Here is a 14902-nt window from a genome sequence, read left to right as displayed (position 1 = left end):
TTTCGCATGCTGGCCTGCTTTCCAACTGGCTTCCTGCTGCGCTTGCTCTGAATCCCTCTTCGGTTTCTCTGGACTTCTCTGGATTTAGCTCCCACACAACAGTTCTCTCCTTCAGGTTCCTCTTCTGCTTCCAGCACCGGCCTTTAAATATCCCACCAGTTTTATTTGACATTCGGCAACTAGACTGCACAGAGTGAGTTCTGCGGTCTGTTGTCAGTCTTTGATGCATCTTCCTCGTCCCGATACCAAAGTTGTGTTCGTGTCTGTGTGAGAATTAATAAAGAGCGGATGTATAGCTCTGGTGTGTCTCTTCCACATCCCAGTACCTGGCTGTTATTTACTGGGAGATACTTTAGTTAAGAAATAGCGAAGGGATTGCTAATAACTTATAAAGGCCTGGGGGATATTAGGTTCATTAGAAAAGGGAAATGGGGGATACCGTGTCCCACCCAAGGGTGCCTCATCCCCAGTCCCCAAGTCTCCTCCACCCAGGTGATCCTGCCCCACATATCCACCCGCAGGGTCAGGATCTGATAGCAATGGCCTTTCCCTGCCCCCCTGGGAGGAGGATATATTGGGAAGAGAAGTGAGGATGCCCTCAGGTTCCTCACACGTAGGAGAAGGAACTTCAAAATGGAGTGGTTGTGTGTGGAGAGCCAACTAGCACGTTGTTGGTAGGTAGATGAGGGGGAGGTTCAGTGTAGGTTGTAAAGATTGCAGGTAGCAAGGTTGAGGACTTGTCTAGAGGGAGGACCGAGGGGACAGGGAGGCCCATGTGTAGGCTTGAGCCGTAGTCAAGTTGGCTGAGCATGAGGGTGGAGATTAGGACTGTAGAGATTGATGTATTTTCAGAATGTTGAGAAGGTTAATACGAGCCTCAGAGGAGGTGGTAGTCATGAATTGTCGCAGTTGGAGGTCGCTATCCATGAGGACCCAAAGATTGCAAGATGGGGGCCTGTGAGCAAGAAGTTTGGACGGGAAGGAGATAGGAAAGAGGAAGGCAGTAATAGCATTGGAATCTGGGAGTAATAGGGCTGCCCTTTTTGAAGAGTTCAGCATGAGGCAGCGGCGAGTCATCCAGTGACAGATTGCAGCGAGACTGTTGGTAATCTGATCCAAGATGGAGGGGTCAAAGAGGGAAAGGAGAAAACGTGTTGAATGTCATCAGCAAAGCCGTGATAGAGAAAGCCAAAGGACGAGATAAGTCTTCCAAGGGAAGAAGTATAGAGGGTGAAGATCAGAGGTCATATGGCTGATCCTTAGGGAATGCTGACATGGAGAGGGGCGAGGTCAGCGGTTTGTGAGTTGCAGAAGATTTTAAAGTAACATCCTTTCAGGTTGGAGAAAATCCTGGGGAGAGCATATTTGAGAAACCTAAGGTTCTGAAGAGTGAGGCGATGAGAGGAGCAGTCGACAGTGTTGAAAACAGAACAAAGGTCAAAAAGGGATAAGTATAGAAGAGGGTTTGGAGTGTTGAGAATTCGAGAGAAATGTTGGAGTCTCAGTGGAGTGTGAACCATGTGGGCAGCTGTACTTTCTCTGGGTCACTCACATGTCTTCCAGGTGGAAGAGGCCATCGCTTGTGCACGCCTCGTGTTCATCTTTGCAGATCCCTACAACAACTAAGGCAATGTTCATGGTTGCCACTCATGTTATTGCCATATAAACTCTGATAAACTCTACATGTTGTGTTCCAGGTTGCCATTAAGTGGAGGGTGAAGTGTCCTCTCTCTCTGGTCTGCCCAAACTGTGCCCATCAGATCTTCATAAAATGAGCCACCCTTCTATAACTCTAGAGGTAAGGCACATTCAGCACAAGCAGAGATGGCACATGCAGGGACAGTGCACAAGCAGGGATAGTGCACAAGCAGGGACAGTGCACAAGCCCCATATCAGTGAATAAGTCAGAAGAATAATGTGCCTCCCTGGACAGACTTGGCCCTTGAATCCCACCACGGGGTCCCATAGGTCAGATCCATGAGTTGCCCGGGATCCAGCCTGGATGACCCGGGTAGCCCTTGGATATTTTTATCTCATGTTTTATGTTTTCTTTTGATCAACCTTCCTCCCCACCTGTGTCAATTGTGATCTTAGCGACTTCATTGCAACAATAAGTTTGTTTTTCACAGGTTGGCTTTTACTGTTGATTTTTCTAGAATCCTTTGTGGTAGCTAGATATTAAAAACAGCCTCCATGTGTCCTGATCTGGACATTATCATTTAGAATTCTCCTTAGTATAAGTTTTTGATCCTATTGAAATACTTTTCATGAGTTCATTGTGCTTTTGGCCCACGCTAATACAGGGTCGCTAATAGATACCACTGGTTAATAATGTGTCTGTTTGCCCATATAGAGCCCTCACCCCCATAGGAGGGGGTCTCACAGGAGGTCCACAAGCAGGACTGCAGGCAAAGCCGCAAAACCCAAGAGGACAAACTAGCAATGGATCCCAAGTCAGAAGACCCGGGGAAGGTGGTCCAGGCCGCTGGAAGCCTGGGGGTAGAGCGGTCAGTCAGAAGACCCGGGGAAGGTGGTCCAAGCTGCTGGGAGCGTGGGGGTAGAGCGGTCAGTCAGAAGACCCGGGGAAGGTGGTCCAGGCAACTGGAAGCGTGGGGGTAGAGCGGTCAGTCGGAAGCCCCGTGGAAGGTGGTCCAGGCTACTGGAAGCGTGGGGGTAGAGCGGTCCGTCAGAAGACCCGGGGAAGGTGGCCCAGGCAACTGGAAGCCTGGGGGTAGAGCGGTCAGTCAGAAGACCTGGGGAAGGTGGTCCAGGCCACTGGGAGCATGGGGGTAGAGCGGTCAGTCAGAAGACCCGGGGAAGGTGGTCCAGGTCGCTGGAAGCGTGGGGGTAGAGCGGTCAGTCAGAAGACCCGGGAAGGTGGTCCAGGCCGCTGGGAGCGTGGGGGTAGAGCGGTCAGTCAGAAGACCCGGGGAAGGTGGTCCAGGCCGCTGGAAGTGTGGGGGTAGAGCAGTCAGCCAGAAGACCCGGGGAAGGTGGTGCAGGCCGCTGGAAGTGTGGGGTAGAGCGGTCAGTCGGAAAAGACCCGGGGAAGGTGGTCCAGGCCGCTGGAAGCGTGAGGGTAGAGCGGTCAGTCAGAAGACCCGGGGAAGGTAGTCCAGGCCACTGGAAGCGTGGGGGTAGAGCGGTCAGTTCCGTGTCAGGTTTTAGTTCTGGTGCAGGGTATGCTTACAGAGCCCCTGGAGATGGCCGGGTGGAGAATGCACCACTGATGACGTTGGAGGACCCTATCAAGGGGACCCATGAAACGCTGGACAATGGTCACCTTTCCATGCGGGTCTCAAGTATACTTCAGGGAGGGCAAAGGGCTGCAGGACAGGGGTAGGGTGGTCCCGTGAGGAGGAGCATTTGCAGAGGTGTCAGGCAGGAGGTCACACAAGGTGTGGTCTCGGGTGGATAGCTCAGGGACAACGGGCTCGTCTTGGAAGCAAGACGACACGGAGCAAGAGCAACACAGGTTCGATCCCCGGGTCCGCGCTTAGAAAACTCTGGGTATTAAGCGCGTTATAAATAACCTATCATATCATATCAAAGGAACAGGTGAGTTTGGAGCAGCAGTAACATCCACTCTGCTTGGAGCCCGGTGAGCACCACGGATCCAGGAAGCTTCAGAGTAGCACCAGAAGGCTGCAGTGGGGTACCCTCTGAACAGTGAGAGAGACAGGGGGATCCGGAGTAGGATTGGATGGAACAGCTGCATTCATCCATCCTCTCTTCTGGCCGCATTCCCTTCATCCTGTTCTCACCCTTTCTTTCTCTATTTCTGCTAAAGGTTCTTTGTTATAAAGATACTGCTCTGTTCTTGGGGAATTCTGAGTAAAATATGCGTGCCTCTCTGCATGCTTCTCTGCGTGCCTCTCTGCGTGCCTCTCTGCGTGCCTCTCTGCGTGCCTCTCTGCGTGCATGCTTCTCTGCATGCTTCTCTGCGTGCATGCTTCTCTGCAGGCCTCTCTGCATGCTTCTCTGCAGGCCTCTCTGCATGCTTCTCTGCATGCCTCTCTGAATGCCTCTCTGCATGCTTCTCTGTGTGCCTCTCTGCATGCTTCTCTGCAGGCATCTCTTCATGCTTCTCTGCTGGCCTCTCTGCATGCTTCTCTACGTGCCTCTCTGAATGCCTCTCTGCATGCTTCTCTGCGTGCTTCTCTGCAGGCCTCTCTGCATGCTTCTCTGTGTGCATGCTTCTCTGCATGCTTCTCTGCGTGCCTCTCTGCATGCTTCTCTGCGTGCTTCTCTGCGTGCATGCTTCTCTGCGTGCCTCTCTGCATGCTTCTCTGCGTGCCTCTCTGCATGCTTCTCTGCGTGCCTCTCTGCATGCTTCTCTGCATGCCGCTCTGCATGCTTCTCTACGTGCCTCTCTGCATGCTTCCCTACGTGCCTCTCTGCATGCTTCTCTGCATGCCTCTCTGCGTGCCTCTCTGCATGATTCTCTGCGTGCATGCCTCTCTGCGTGCCTCTCTGCGTGCCTCTCTGCAGGCCTCTCTTCATGCTTCTCTGCAGGCCTCTCTGCATGCCTCTCTGCGTGCTTCTCTGCAGGCCTCTGCATGCTTCTCTGCGTGCCTCTCTGAATGCTTCTCTGCGTGCCTCTCTGCGTGCCTCTCTGCATGCTTCTCTGCATGCCTCTCTGCACGCTTCTCTGCATGCTTCTCTGCCGGCCTCTCTGCATGCTTCTCTGTGTGCCTCTCTGCATGCTTCTCTGCAGGCCTCTCTGCATGCTTCTCTGCAGGCCTCTCTTCATGCTTCTCTGCAGGCCTCTCTGCATGCCTCTCTGCGTGCCTCTCTGCATGCTTCTCTGCAGGATTCTCTGCATGCTTCTCTGTGTGCCTCTCTGCATGCTTCTCTGCATGCCTCTCTGCCGGCCTCTCTGCATGCTTCTCTGCCGGCCTCTCTGCATGCTTCTCTGTGTGCCTCTCTGCATGCTTCTCTGCGTGCCTCTCTGCATGCTTCTGTGCAGGCTTCTCTGCAGGCCTCTCTGCAGGCCTCTCTGCATGCCTCTCTGCGTGCCTCTCTGCATGCTTCTCTGCAGGATTCGCTGCATGCTTCTCTGTGTGCCTCTCTGAATGCTTCTATGCGTGCCTCTCTGCATGCTTCTCTGCACGCCTCTCTGCACGCTTCACTGCATGCTTCTCTGCCGGCCTCTCTGCATGCTTCTCTGCGTGCCTCTCTGCATGCTTCTCTGCGTGCCTCTCTGCATGCTTCTCTGCAGGCCTCTCTTCATGCTTCTCTGCAGGCCTCTCTGCATGCCTCTCTGCGTGCCTCTCTGCGTGCCTCTCTGCGTACCTCTCTGCATGCTTCTCTGCAGGATTCTCTGCATGCTTCTCTGTGTGCCTCTCTGAATGCTTCTATGCGTGCCTCTCTGCATGCTTCTCTGCAGGCCTCTCTGCGTGCTTCTCTGCGTGCTTCTCTGCATGCTTCTCTGCAGGCATCTCTGCATGATTCTCTGCATGCCTCTCTGCATGCTTCTCTGCGTGCCTCTCTGCATGCTTCTCTGCGTGCCTCTCTGCGTGCTTCTCTGCAGGCCTCTCTGCGTGCCTCTCTGCATGCTTCTCTGCGTGCCTCTCTGAAGGCTTCTCTGCGTGCCTCTCTGCATGCTTCTCTGCAGGCCTCTCTGCATGCTTCTCTGCATGCTTCTGTGCATGCCTCTCCCATTTTGCTGTGGAGCAAAAGTACCTATTTCGGGGTTGCATGTCATAATATTGGTGGAGAAACATTGTTGGGAGTCAACTATGTTGTTTCTACATATTCTCTGCGTTCCCAGGATATGCTAGGACTGATATGATTACAAAAACAAGCTCCAGTCCTAGAATTTGCCAGGAAAGGGCTGAATAATGGGAGAAAATACATTGTTTCTGAAAACAGGTTTTTTTTTCTGGCAACCTAATGACTGGATACCATACTTACTGGATACCATACTTTGGGCATTTTCACACCAAGGATTTTAATATTTGGGAGTCTTGCCTGAAATTTCAGCCAGTTAAGGCACCACAAACTCGGCACCCCCCTAATAAAGCAATAGAACCCTTGGAGGGGGGCCTTACCGATCGGGTAATGCCCCTGGGGTGATAGTTACAAGCCCGAGCAAAGCAAGGGCTTTAACGTAACACCCAGGCAATTACCAGACCGGTAATGCCCTCCTCCGAGGGTTCTATTGCTATTCGTACCCCGGTTTGATGCTGGAAATTCATTGGAGGTACAGGGCCTCTGTATCCTTGTCCTTTACTGCCTTTTTATCGTTTGTTCTGTCATGTTTTCTGCGCAGGAGTTCATGTGGGAGTCCTGGCGGTGCAGCTCTCTCTCTTTTGGTTTGGTGAACAGACCCATGGAATACCCTTAAGGCACCCAGGGGTGGGGGTACAACCCTGTGCCCCTAGTGTATGTTTCTGGGCCCCTGTGGGTGGCCCGCAGAGCAGGGTATGGGCTGGTGGCAGCTCCATGCTGAATTTGACAGGTGCTCTGAGTATCCTCCATTTTGGGATACCCAGGCCCTGCCACTGGAATCAGTTGATTCCTGATAGAAAACAAGTTGGCCCCTGTGGCCTCTTGCTTTCTATTGCCGGTTACCTTGTTTTCCCAAAGTCCTGGGAAGCCCTGACTCTGTCCCTTCCCCATGACTGGCTGTTGGGTGGAAGTTCCATATATGGTGTTGTTGGGAAGTCCAGTCCAGACTGGCTGGGGCCTTCCCAGTGACTGTATGTTGTGGGTACACCCTGTGGGTGGGACCTGGGTGAATGGAGTGTGTGACCAATATGCACTTCTTGTTGTGGCTGTCTGGTTTCTGGTATGAGAGACAAAGACTGAGACAGCCCTGCCTGAAACTGGCCTGGATGCAGTGTGTAGTGTTGAATGGCTGAGTACTTGTCCCAATCCACATTCCTTGTTGTGAGTGTCTGACAGGGAGGAGGATGGCCTGAATGCACTGTGTGCCTGATTGGCTGACTGACTGCATGAATGCCATTCTGTATGATTGGCTGCTGCGTGTGACCCAGCAGTGTGGATGAGAGACAGGATAGTATATCTGGGGACCTCTCACCACTGGAAATTGTTCAGAAGCTGTGTCTACACTTGAAGAGTAACTGAAACTGCTGATCCTCGACACCCAGCTGGAAGAAGAAGACTTGCTGTTGCATTTGCTTCGACCTGATCTGAAAGCTGCCGAATTCGTCGAAGACTGATCCGAGAGAGGACCTGGTTAAGGCGCCCTCTTCCCGTGCTCTGAGGGACCATCGAGCACCGCTAACCTTCACCGAAGCTCCCTGGAAGTCAGACCCTCGAAAGGCTGCCGACCCGAGGCAGGACTGCCGAGGAGAAAAAAGCAAAGCACCCGGACTTCGCCGCTGTCGAAGTCTATTGCCGTCGACCAGGATTCGTTTGTGTAACCGCTGGAGGCCCGTCAAAGTTGTGTTGCCCAGCCGTGGGACCACTTGACGCTGTGCCGCCGACGACCGGAGCCGCCCACTCCTTTGCCTAAGAACATTTGAATTGAAGGACTCCCTTGTCCGCAACGTCGACCACTTTGTCCTGCCGGAGAAAGCCGAGGACAACCAACGCGCCGAGGAGAATCCGCCGGTGGGTTTCCCGCCACCTGAAGGCCACAAAGACTTCGACGACTCAATGCCCTTGTTGGGCCACAGTTCTTCTGAAACTCTTTGCGGTCCTGAACAATCCATCGCCGAGGTGCCCCGCACACCTCATCGTCACAGGACGTCACTAACGAGCACCGCCTGGATCGACGTCGTGGTCTCGGCACCCTTGAACTGCTCATCGACGCTGTCGACGCCAAGTTCACCATCTTCAACGCCTCTCGACGATCCGTGGCTCCTGCTTTAAAGGGAGTCACTCAAGAAGGATCATCCGACGTGTCTTCGAAGAACTCTACCCCACAAGGTACATTGGGGGGTGGGGGTAAAAACATTATAGGAGGAAATAAGACTATTGAACAATATATGGACTGGGCTTGTGCTATACATCTTTATTTTACAGGTTACACAGAACTGTGTCTATTGGTAGGGGCCAGTATTCTGCCCGTTGTTTCAACCCTCTTGCGTTCCTTCCTATCTCTATTGCTGGTTTCCTTGTTATTGATCTGTGTGACATTTTAACCGTACAGTTGATGCACTTTAATGAGATTTGATAACATTGGTGGTACCACTTTAGAATTGTATATATTTATCATTGTTGATTTCCGAGTACAAAGTGCGTTATTGAGATCGTGTACATACCTTTGAATATTAATTATATAAAGCCTGTGTTTTCAGTAATACAGTGTGTGGACATTCCTTTGTGGGGGTTCGGGGACTACACTGTACTTCAGAACCAGCCTGCATCACCTCCTGAGAAGCTAGGCCTTGATTGCTCGACTACGTTACCAATAATAGAGAATCTTGGCTGGGGTCCTCTGTGCCTCTCCTCTACCATATAGAGAGCAGAAGTACAGACACCCCCCTCCGGTCCTTTACACCCGGTACGTCCTACCGGGGTATTAGTAGCATTTTGTCTCGAGTAGAGAAACAGCGTTGAAAATGTTTCTCAACTCGAGAAAAAAATAAAAATAAATGGTCACCAGGGATTGGGGGGAGAGACTATACATCCTTCCCCCATCCTATGGCGGCCGGGGAAGAAAGGAAAAGAACTCGGGACTCGGCACTCCGAGCAGAGTGCCTATGGGGAGTCTTTCCCAGCCACGTAACGACCCGGCAAGGGCCAATCCGATTGCTCGTAACAATCTGATGGTCGCTCGCTGGGTACTAATCAGCTATCTTTTTTGAAGAGCCAAAAACAGAATTTCAGATCGGAATACAAAATGGACCCAAAAGAGGCGGCTCAGGAAAAAGCAAAATGAGATTGTATAAGTCATCGATTTTGTAATTTGCCCCCCCCGACCCCTCTATTCAGAAGTAAGGGGGAGAGCTAGGATTCCCCGGCACTGCTGTGGTCTCCAACCTCCAATCACCATGCACAGTGCACCTTTCAAAGTTTTGGCGGCTATCCAATCAGGCCTGGTCAGCCAAATTGCACTTTCACAGGCAGACGGATCAAGATGTGGCAAGCCATGAGAAAAGTCTGGCTACTTTTCCGCCCAAATGCCGGGCGCGCAATTCCAAAAAGACTCATTCGTGCCCCCAAACTGCCCACCGCTGCCCCAATGACTTTTTGGGTAACATTAGTAGAAGATGGAATTTTAACACACAACAGAAAAGACTGCAAATCATTCCAGATGCAGGACACCCATCTATAGAGGGCTATGTCCAGGCGCTCTGGGGCACAGTACATGCAAACCTCCTAATTTGCATATGGACTGCACCAACAGAAGTGACTTCACAGAAAAGGACATTGCAAGGCGCATCGTCAGTCTTTGATACTTGGAGGCAGCATGGACGTGACTTTAGAATAAGTTGCCATAAGTAAAGCCAAGTGGCAAATAACTTCATGGTGCAACATATCTAAATTGCACTCTTGCTATATATGGATGTGGGGCACCCTCATTGAGGTGCCAAGAGCCCGTGGGGGGCAGCTTGCCTCTCTGCCCCCACACCCTGGGTACGCCACTGTGAGTGGAGTATCTCACAGTACATCGCACAGCTGCCACCAGCCTACCCTCAGCACTCCAGCTCTCCAACTTCCAAAGTAAATGGGAGGGCCTGGGAGCCCCCTATCCAGGTAGCCATGTGGGCTACCAGGGCATCCCACCACAACGTGGGTCACAGCCCCCCATATGTCACGGGGGCTTCAATGGCGCCTGCCACTTGGTTGAAGGCAGGCGACGCCCAGAGCCGAGATTTCTTTCAACACACACTTTGTTCATCCGGCAGGGCAGCTGCCCGACTACATTCCATGCCTTCCCTTTGAGACTGGCATACTGAAGTCATCGCATTAAGGGGTACAGGGAGGCCTTCTCGCCGGTGGACCCCTTTAGTAAGTCACAACTTGTATTAGAAACAGCTGGGGCTGCAGGATGTATGTTTTGATGTGTGTGTCCCACCCCGACGTAAGTTTATATGAATTGTATTTCATTTGAAAAGAAGGCAGGGTTGGATAACTGGCAAAGAAAAACACATAAGAAAGAGGAAGGATGGATGGGTGGGAGGAAAAGAGGGAAGGGGGAAGCAAGACGGGAGGGAGGGGCAGGTGGAGGTAGAAAGGAAGGATGAGAGGGGGAGGGTGAGAGGGCGGGAAGGCGGAAGGCAGGGAAGAAAGGAAGGGTGGGGCAGGGGGTAACAGAGGAAGGATGAAAGGGATGGGGAGAAAGGAAGAGAGGGAGGAGGGGAGGAGAAAGGGAGGCAGAGAGGGTAGGAAGAAGGGAGGGAGGGGTAGGTGGGGTTAGAAAGGATGAGAGAGGGCGGGTGGGAGGGGAAAGGGAGGAAGAGAAGGAAGGAGGGAAGGAAGAAGGGAGGGAAGGAAAGAAGAGAGGGAGGAGAGGAGGAAGGGAGGGAGGGAGAACATGAAGAAGGGAGGGAGGGGTAGGTGGGGGTAGGAAGGAAGAGAGAGAGGGCAGGAGGAGTAAGGGAGGAAGAAAGGGAAGGAGGGAAGGACGAAGGGTGGGAGGGGCAGGTGGGGGTAAAAAGGAAGGATGAAACGGAGATAGAGAGGGAGGGAAGGGAAAGGGGGAGAAGAAACGAAGGGGGAGGAATAAGGAAGAGAGGAAGGACGGGAGTAGAAAGGGAGGAAGACGGAGGTAAGGAAGGGAGGGGCAGGGGGGAAGGAAGAGACGGAGGACAGAAGGAGAAAGGGAGGAAGAGAGGGAGGAAAGGAACAAGGGAGAGAAGGAACAAGGGAGAGAAGGAAGGAAGAGAGGGGCACGGGGAAGAAGGAAGAGAGGGAACGTTTGAGGAGAAAGGGAGGAAGAGAGGGGGAAGAAAGGGAAGAAAGGAGGGAAGGAAGGGAGAGAAGGAGAGGCAGGGGACAGCCAAAGGAAGGATGAGAGGGAGGGCAGGAGGAAGAGGGAAGGAGGGAAGGAAGAATTGAGGGAAGGAAGGAGCGGGGGAGGAAGAGAGGGATAAAGGGAGGAAAAGAAGGAGGGAGGGAAGGAAGAAGGGATGGAATGAAGGAAGGTGCAGGGGTGGAAGGAAGAAAGTAAGTTGGAGAGGAGAAAGGGAGGAAGGGAGGGAGGGGAGGAAGGGAGGTGGGAGGGAGGAAGAGAGGGTGGGAGGGAAGGAAGAAGGGAGGGGTAGGGGGGGGGTAGAAAGGAAGGAATAGAGGGAGGGCCGGAGGGAAGAGAAAGGGAGGAAGAGAGGGGAGGGGGATAGAAGCAGGGTGGGAGGGGCAGGTGGAGGTAGAAAGGAAGGAAGGATGAATGGGAGGGAGGGAAGAGAGAAGGGAGGGGAAAAGGAAGGGGAACAGGGGGAGGAAGGAAGAGAAGGAGGACGAAAGGGAGAAAGAGAGGGAGGGGAGGAAGAAGGGAGGGAAGGAGGAGAGGGGCAGTGGGCGGTCGGAAGGGAGGGAGGCGGGAGAGAGGAGGAAGAGAGGAAGAGAGGAAAGGAGGGAAGAAGGGGAAGGAAGGAAGGGAGGGAGTGGAAGGGAGGAGGAGAGGGCGGGAGGTAGTGGGGGAGGTAGGAAGGAAGGAAGGAAGGAAGGGAGGAAAGAGGGTGGGAGTAAACGAAGGAAGGGAGAGAGAGATGAAGAGAGGGAATGAAAGGAGGAAGGAGGGGAAGAAACTGGGAAAGTACCAAGAAAAGAAAGCAAACAACGGTGGCGGGAAGGGAGGGGGAGAAAGGAAGTAAAGAAGAGGGGAGAGGTGGGAGGGACGGACGGGGGCAACAGGGGGAACGGATAACAAGAAAAGAATCGGAAAAGGAAAGAAAAAACTTTGGGAAGGGAGGCAAGGAGGGAGGGGAGAAAGGATTGGAGACAAATGGGGGACCAAAGAAGGGGGTGAGGAAATAGGGGGGGCCAGCAAGGAAAGAAAGAGAGAAAGAAAGAAAAAATGCCAAACAAATCGGAGAAGGCAAATAATAAAGGTAAAAAGAAAACAATAGAAAAAAGCGAGATTTGAAAAGACGACATTCATAGGTTTGCCTTCAAATGAAGCCCCGCCTCTATTGGTGGGGTATGTTACCCCTCCCCCCCTCTCTCCACCCTCCCAAGGCCTAATGCAGGGCTCTAAAATAGACAGGCCGGCAGTGACTGATCCATCTCAGCTCCGCCGGCCGCACTAAGCCAAGGTGGCAGCAGCGTGTGGGCAGCAGCGCAGCGAGCCAAGGCCAGGGGCTTAGCACAAGCATCCTGGCAATGGCATGTGCGGCGGAGACGCGGCACGCGCGCGCGCACGCACGCGCGCACGCAGGCACGCAGGCAGCGTCCTACTCACAAGTGGATGCATACGTTACATGCACACGTCAATCTACTTACGGAATGCACATGCTCAAAGGGAACAGTCACACATGAGCACACACAAAGCTGCCTACTCAGTGGACACACACTAGTGACTTAACCACCGATGGTGGGGATCGGGCGGTAGCCTCCACTTGCCTCCTACCACATTTTGGGCTATGTAGACTTGACCTGACTGACCTACTGAGCAGTGGCAGGACAAAGACAACACAAAGGGCCTCATCCCGAGTTGGGCGGTACCGCCGGTGCTATTACCGCCGGTGCTATTAGCCCTACTGCCAACCCCCCACAGCGCTATTCGCGCCGGATCACGGGTTTGGCGGAACGGTTAGTGCTCATTTCCCATTGGGCCCATTCGGCAATTCCACAGTCCCCATTGGGCCCAATGGGGAAAATTTGCGCTATTACCGCTGGTGGATTTCCCGCCGGCGGTAATAGCGCTGAAAATCAGCAAATGTGCTGCAGATTTCCCCCCAGCTCAGAGCTGGGGGGAAATCCGCCAAGGCCATGATCTGGCGGACCCTTAAATGTGGCGGTAATAGCACTACCGCCGCATTTAAGCCAGACTCGTGAGGAGGCCCGTAGTGTCTGCGGCTGCACAGTTAATGAAGGCCCGGCAATGACTATTATGCAATCCTGAAGCATACATATTCAGGCAATTGAAATCGTGATGGAGGTTAGCAGTTGCTTTCCAGGGCAGTGATTGGAAATGCGGGGGAGGGGGTAGTAGGAGACAGCTCATTCTCACTGCAGCCCTTAAGTGTGTGGTTTCACACGTGAAAGAGAGGGATAACTGCTTGTAACATTGAAGCTGCACCAGTATAGCCTCATTAGAATGCGTAAAGAAGTTGTATGCCCCCTTACAAGTTCTCTCTCTCCCCCTCTCCCCCTCCCTCTCTCTTTCTCTCTCTCTCTTTCTCTCTCCATACATACACATACCCACATCTGCCTGCTCAGAGGGCACACGCATACACCCCCCTACTTAAAGTGGTTACATACATAGACACACCTACTCAAAGCAGACGCATGCGCGCGCACGCACGCACGCACGCACACACACACACACATGCACATACATCTGGCTCCTGAAAGGGCACACACACACACACACACCTACTCAAAGGACACGCCCAACTGGATACATAAGCCTGACTACTCACAGGGTCAACATCCCAAGAAGAAATCAAACCCACGACTACACACTCAACCCGAGAAGATGGAGTAATGAGGCTCAAGCCTCGGTATCCAAAAATCACCGCTGATGGATGAAAATCTATCAGCAAGAATCAGAACAAGCTCTCGGGTAAACATGCACCAACTGCCTACTGACAGGGGACACGCATGCACACGTGCACACACCGCCTACTCAAAGTGGATAGGTCCGTACACATAAAAACGTGCACACACCTATGTGGATTTCTACATAAGTTCATACAGACTTAAATACACACACCAATCTTCAACATACTGGGAGTGGATACACACACACGAACTTATCCACTCAATGTGGCTTCCATCATGTTGCCTCTACAAATCCTATTTAGATTTTTTATAAAAGTACCAATGTTTTGATGGCAGTAAAGGACCACCAGGCCTGTGCCAGCAGATACAAAATTGCCACACCCCATGGGGTTCAAGGGCACCAGGTCCACCAGGGCAGATATGGGCTTGGCTGCCCATCACAGGGTTTAAGGGCACCAGGCCCACCAGGGCAGATAAGGGCTTGGCTGCGCATCACAGGGTTGGGCACCAGGTCCACCAGGGCAGATATGGGCTTGGCTGCCCATCACAGGGTTTAAGGGCACCAGGTCCATCAGGGCAGATATGGGCTTCGTTGACCATCACAGGGTTTAAGGGCACCAGGCCCACCAGGGTAGATAAGGGCTTGGCTGCGCATCACAGGGTTGGGCACCAGGTCCACCAGGGCAGATATGGGCTTGGCTGCGCATCATAGGATTGGGCACCAGGTCCACCAGGGCAGATATGGGCTTGGCTACCCATCACGGGGTTTAAGGGCACCCGGCTCACCAGGGCAGATATGGGCTTGGCTTTGTATCACAGGGTTTAAGGGCACCAGGTCCACCAGGGCAGATATGGGCTTGGCTGCCCATCACGGGGTTCAAGGGCACCAGGTCCACCAGGGCAGATATGGGCTTGGCTGCCCATCACAGGGTTTAAGGGCACCAGGTCCACCAGGGCAGATATGAGCTTGGCTGTGCATCACAGGGTTGGGCACCAGGTCCACCAGGGCAGATATGAGCTTGGCTGCGCATCATAGGATTGGGCACCAGGTCCACCAGGGCAGATATGGGCTTGGCTGCCCATCACGGGTTTAAGGGCACCAGGCTCACCAGGGCAGATTTGGGCTTGGCTTTGTATCACAGGGTTTAAGGGCACCAGGGCAGATATGGGCTTGGCTGCCCATCACGGGGTTCAAGGGCACCAGGTCCACCAGGGCAGATATGGGCTTGGCTGCCCATCACAGGGTTTAAGGGCACCAGATCCACCAGGGCAGATATGGGCTTGGCTGCCCATCACAGGGTTTAAGGGCACCAGATCC

General features: G+C 53.1%; 1 protein-coding gene across 1 annotated transcript; it reads right to left on the bottom strand.

Moving 5' to 3' along the window:
- Positions 1-4499: 4499 nt before the first annotated feature.
- On the bottom strand, positions 4500-5329 carry LOC138510657 (uncharacterized). Its single transcript, XM_069626442.1, has 2 exons — positions 5296-5329; positions 4500-5035 (listed from the first exon to the last, which is right to left on the bottom strand). Exons 1-2 carry the CDS (start codon positions 5327-5329, stop codon positions 4500-4502), a joined length of 570 nt encoding a protein of 189 aa, XP_069482543.1.
- Positions 5330-14902: the final 9573 nt, after the last annotated feature.

This window comes from Ambystoma mexicanum, chromosome 6p, assembly GCF_040938575.1.
Source record: "Ambystoma mexicanum isolate Mex_15411 chromosome 6p, UKY_AmexF1_1, whole genome shotgun sequence".
Taxonomy (NCBI): Eukaryota; Metazoa; Chordata; class Amphibia; order Caudata; family Ambystomatidae; genus Ambystoma; species Ambystoma mexicanum.
This window is presented reverse-complemented; position numbering and strand designations above follow the sequence as displayed.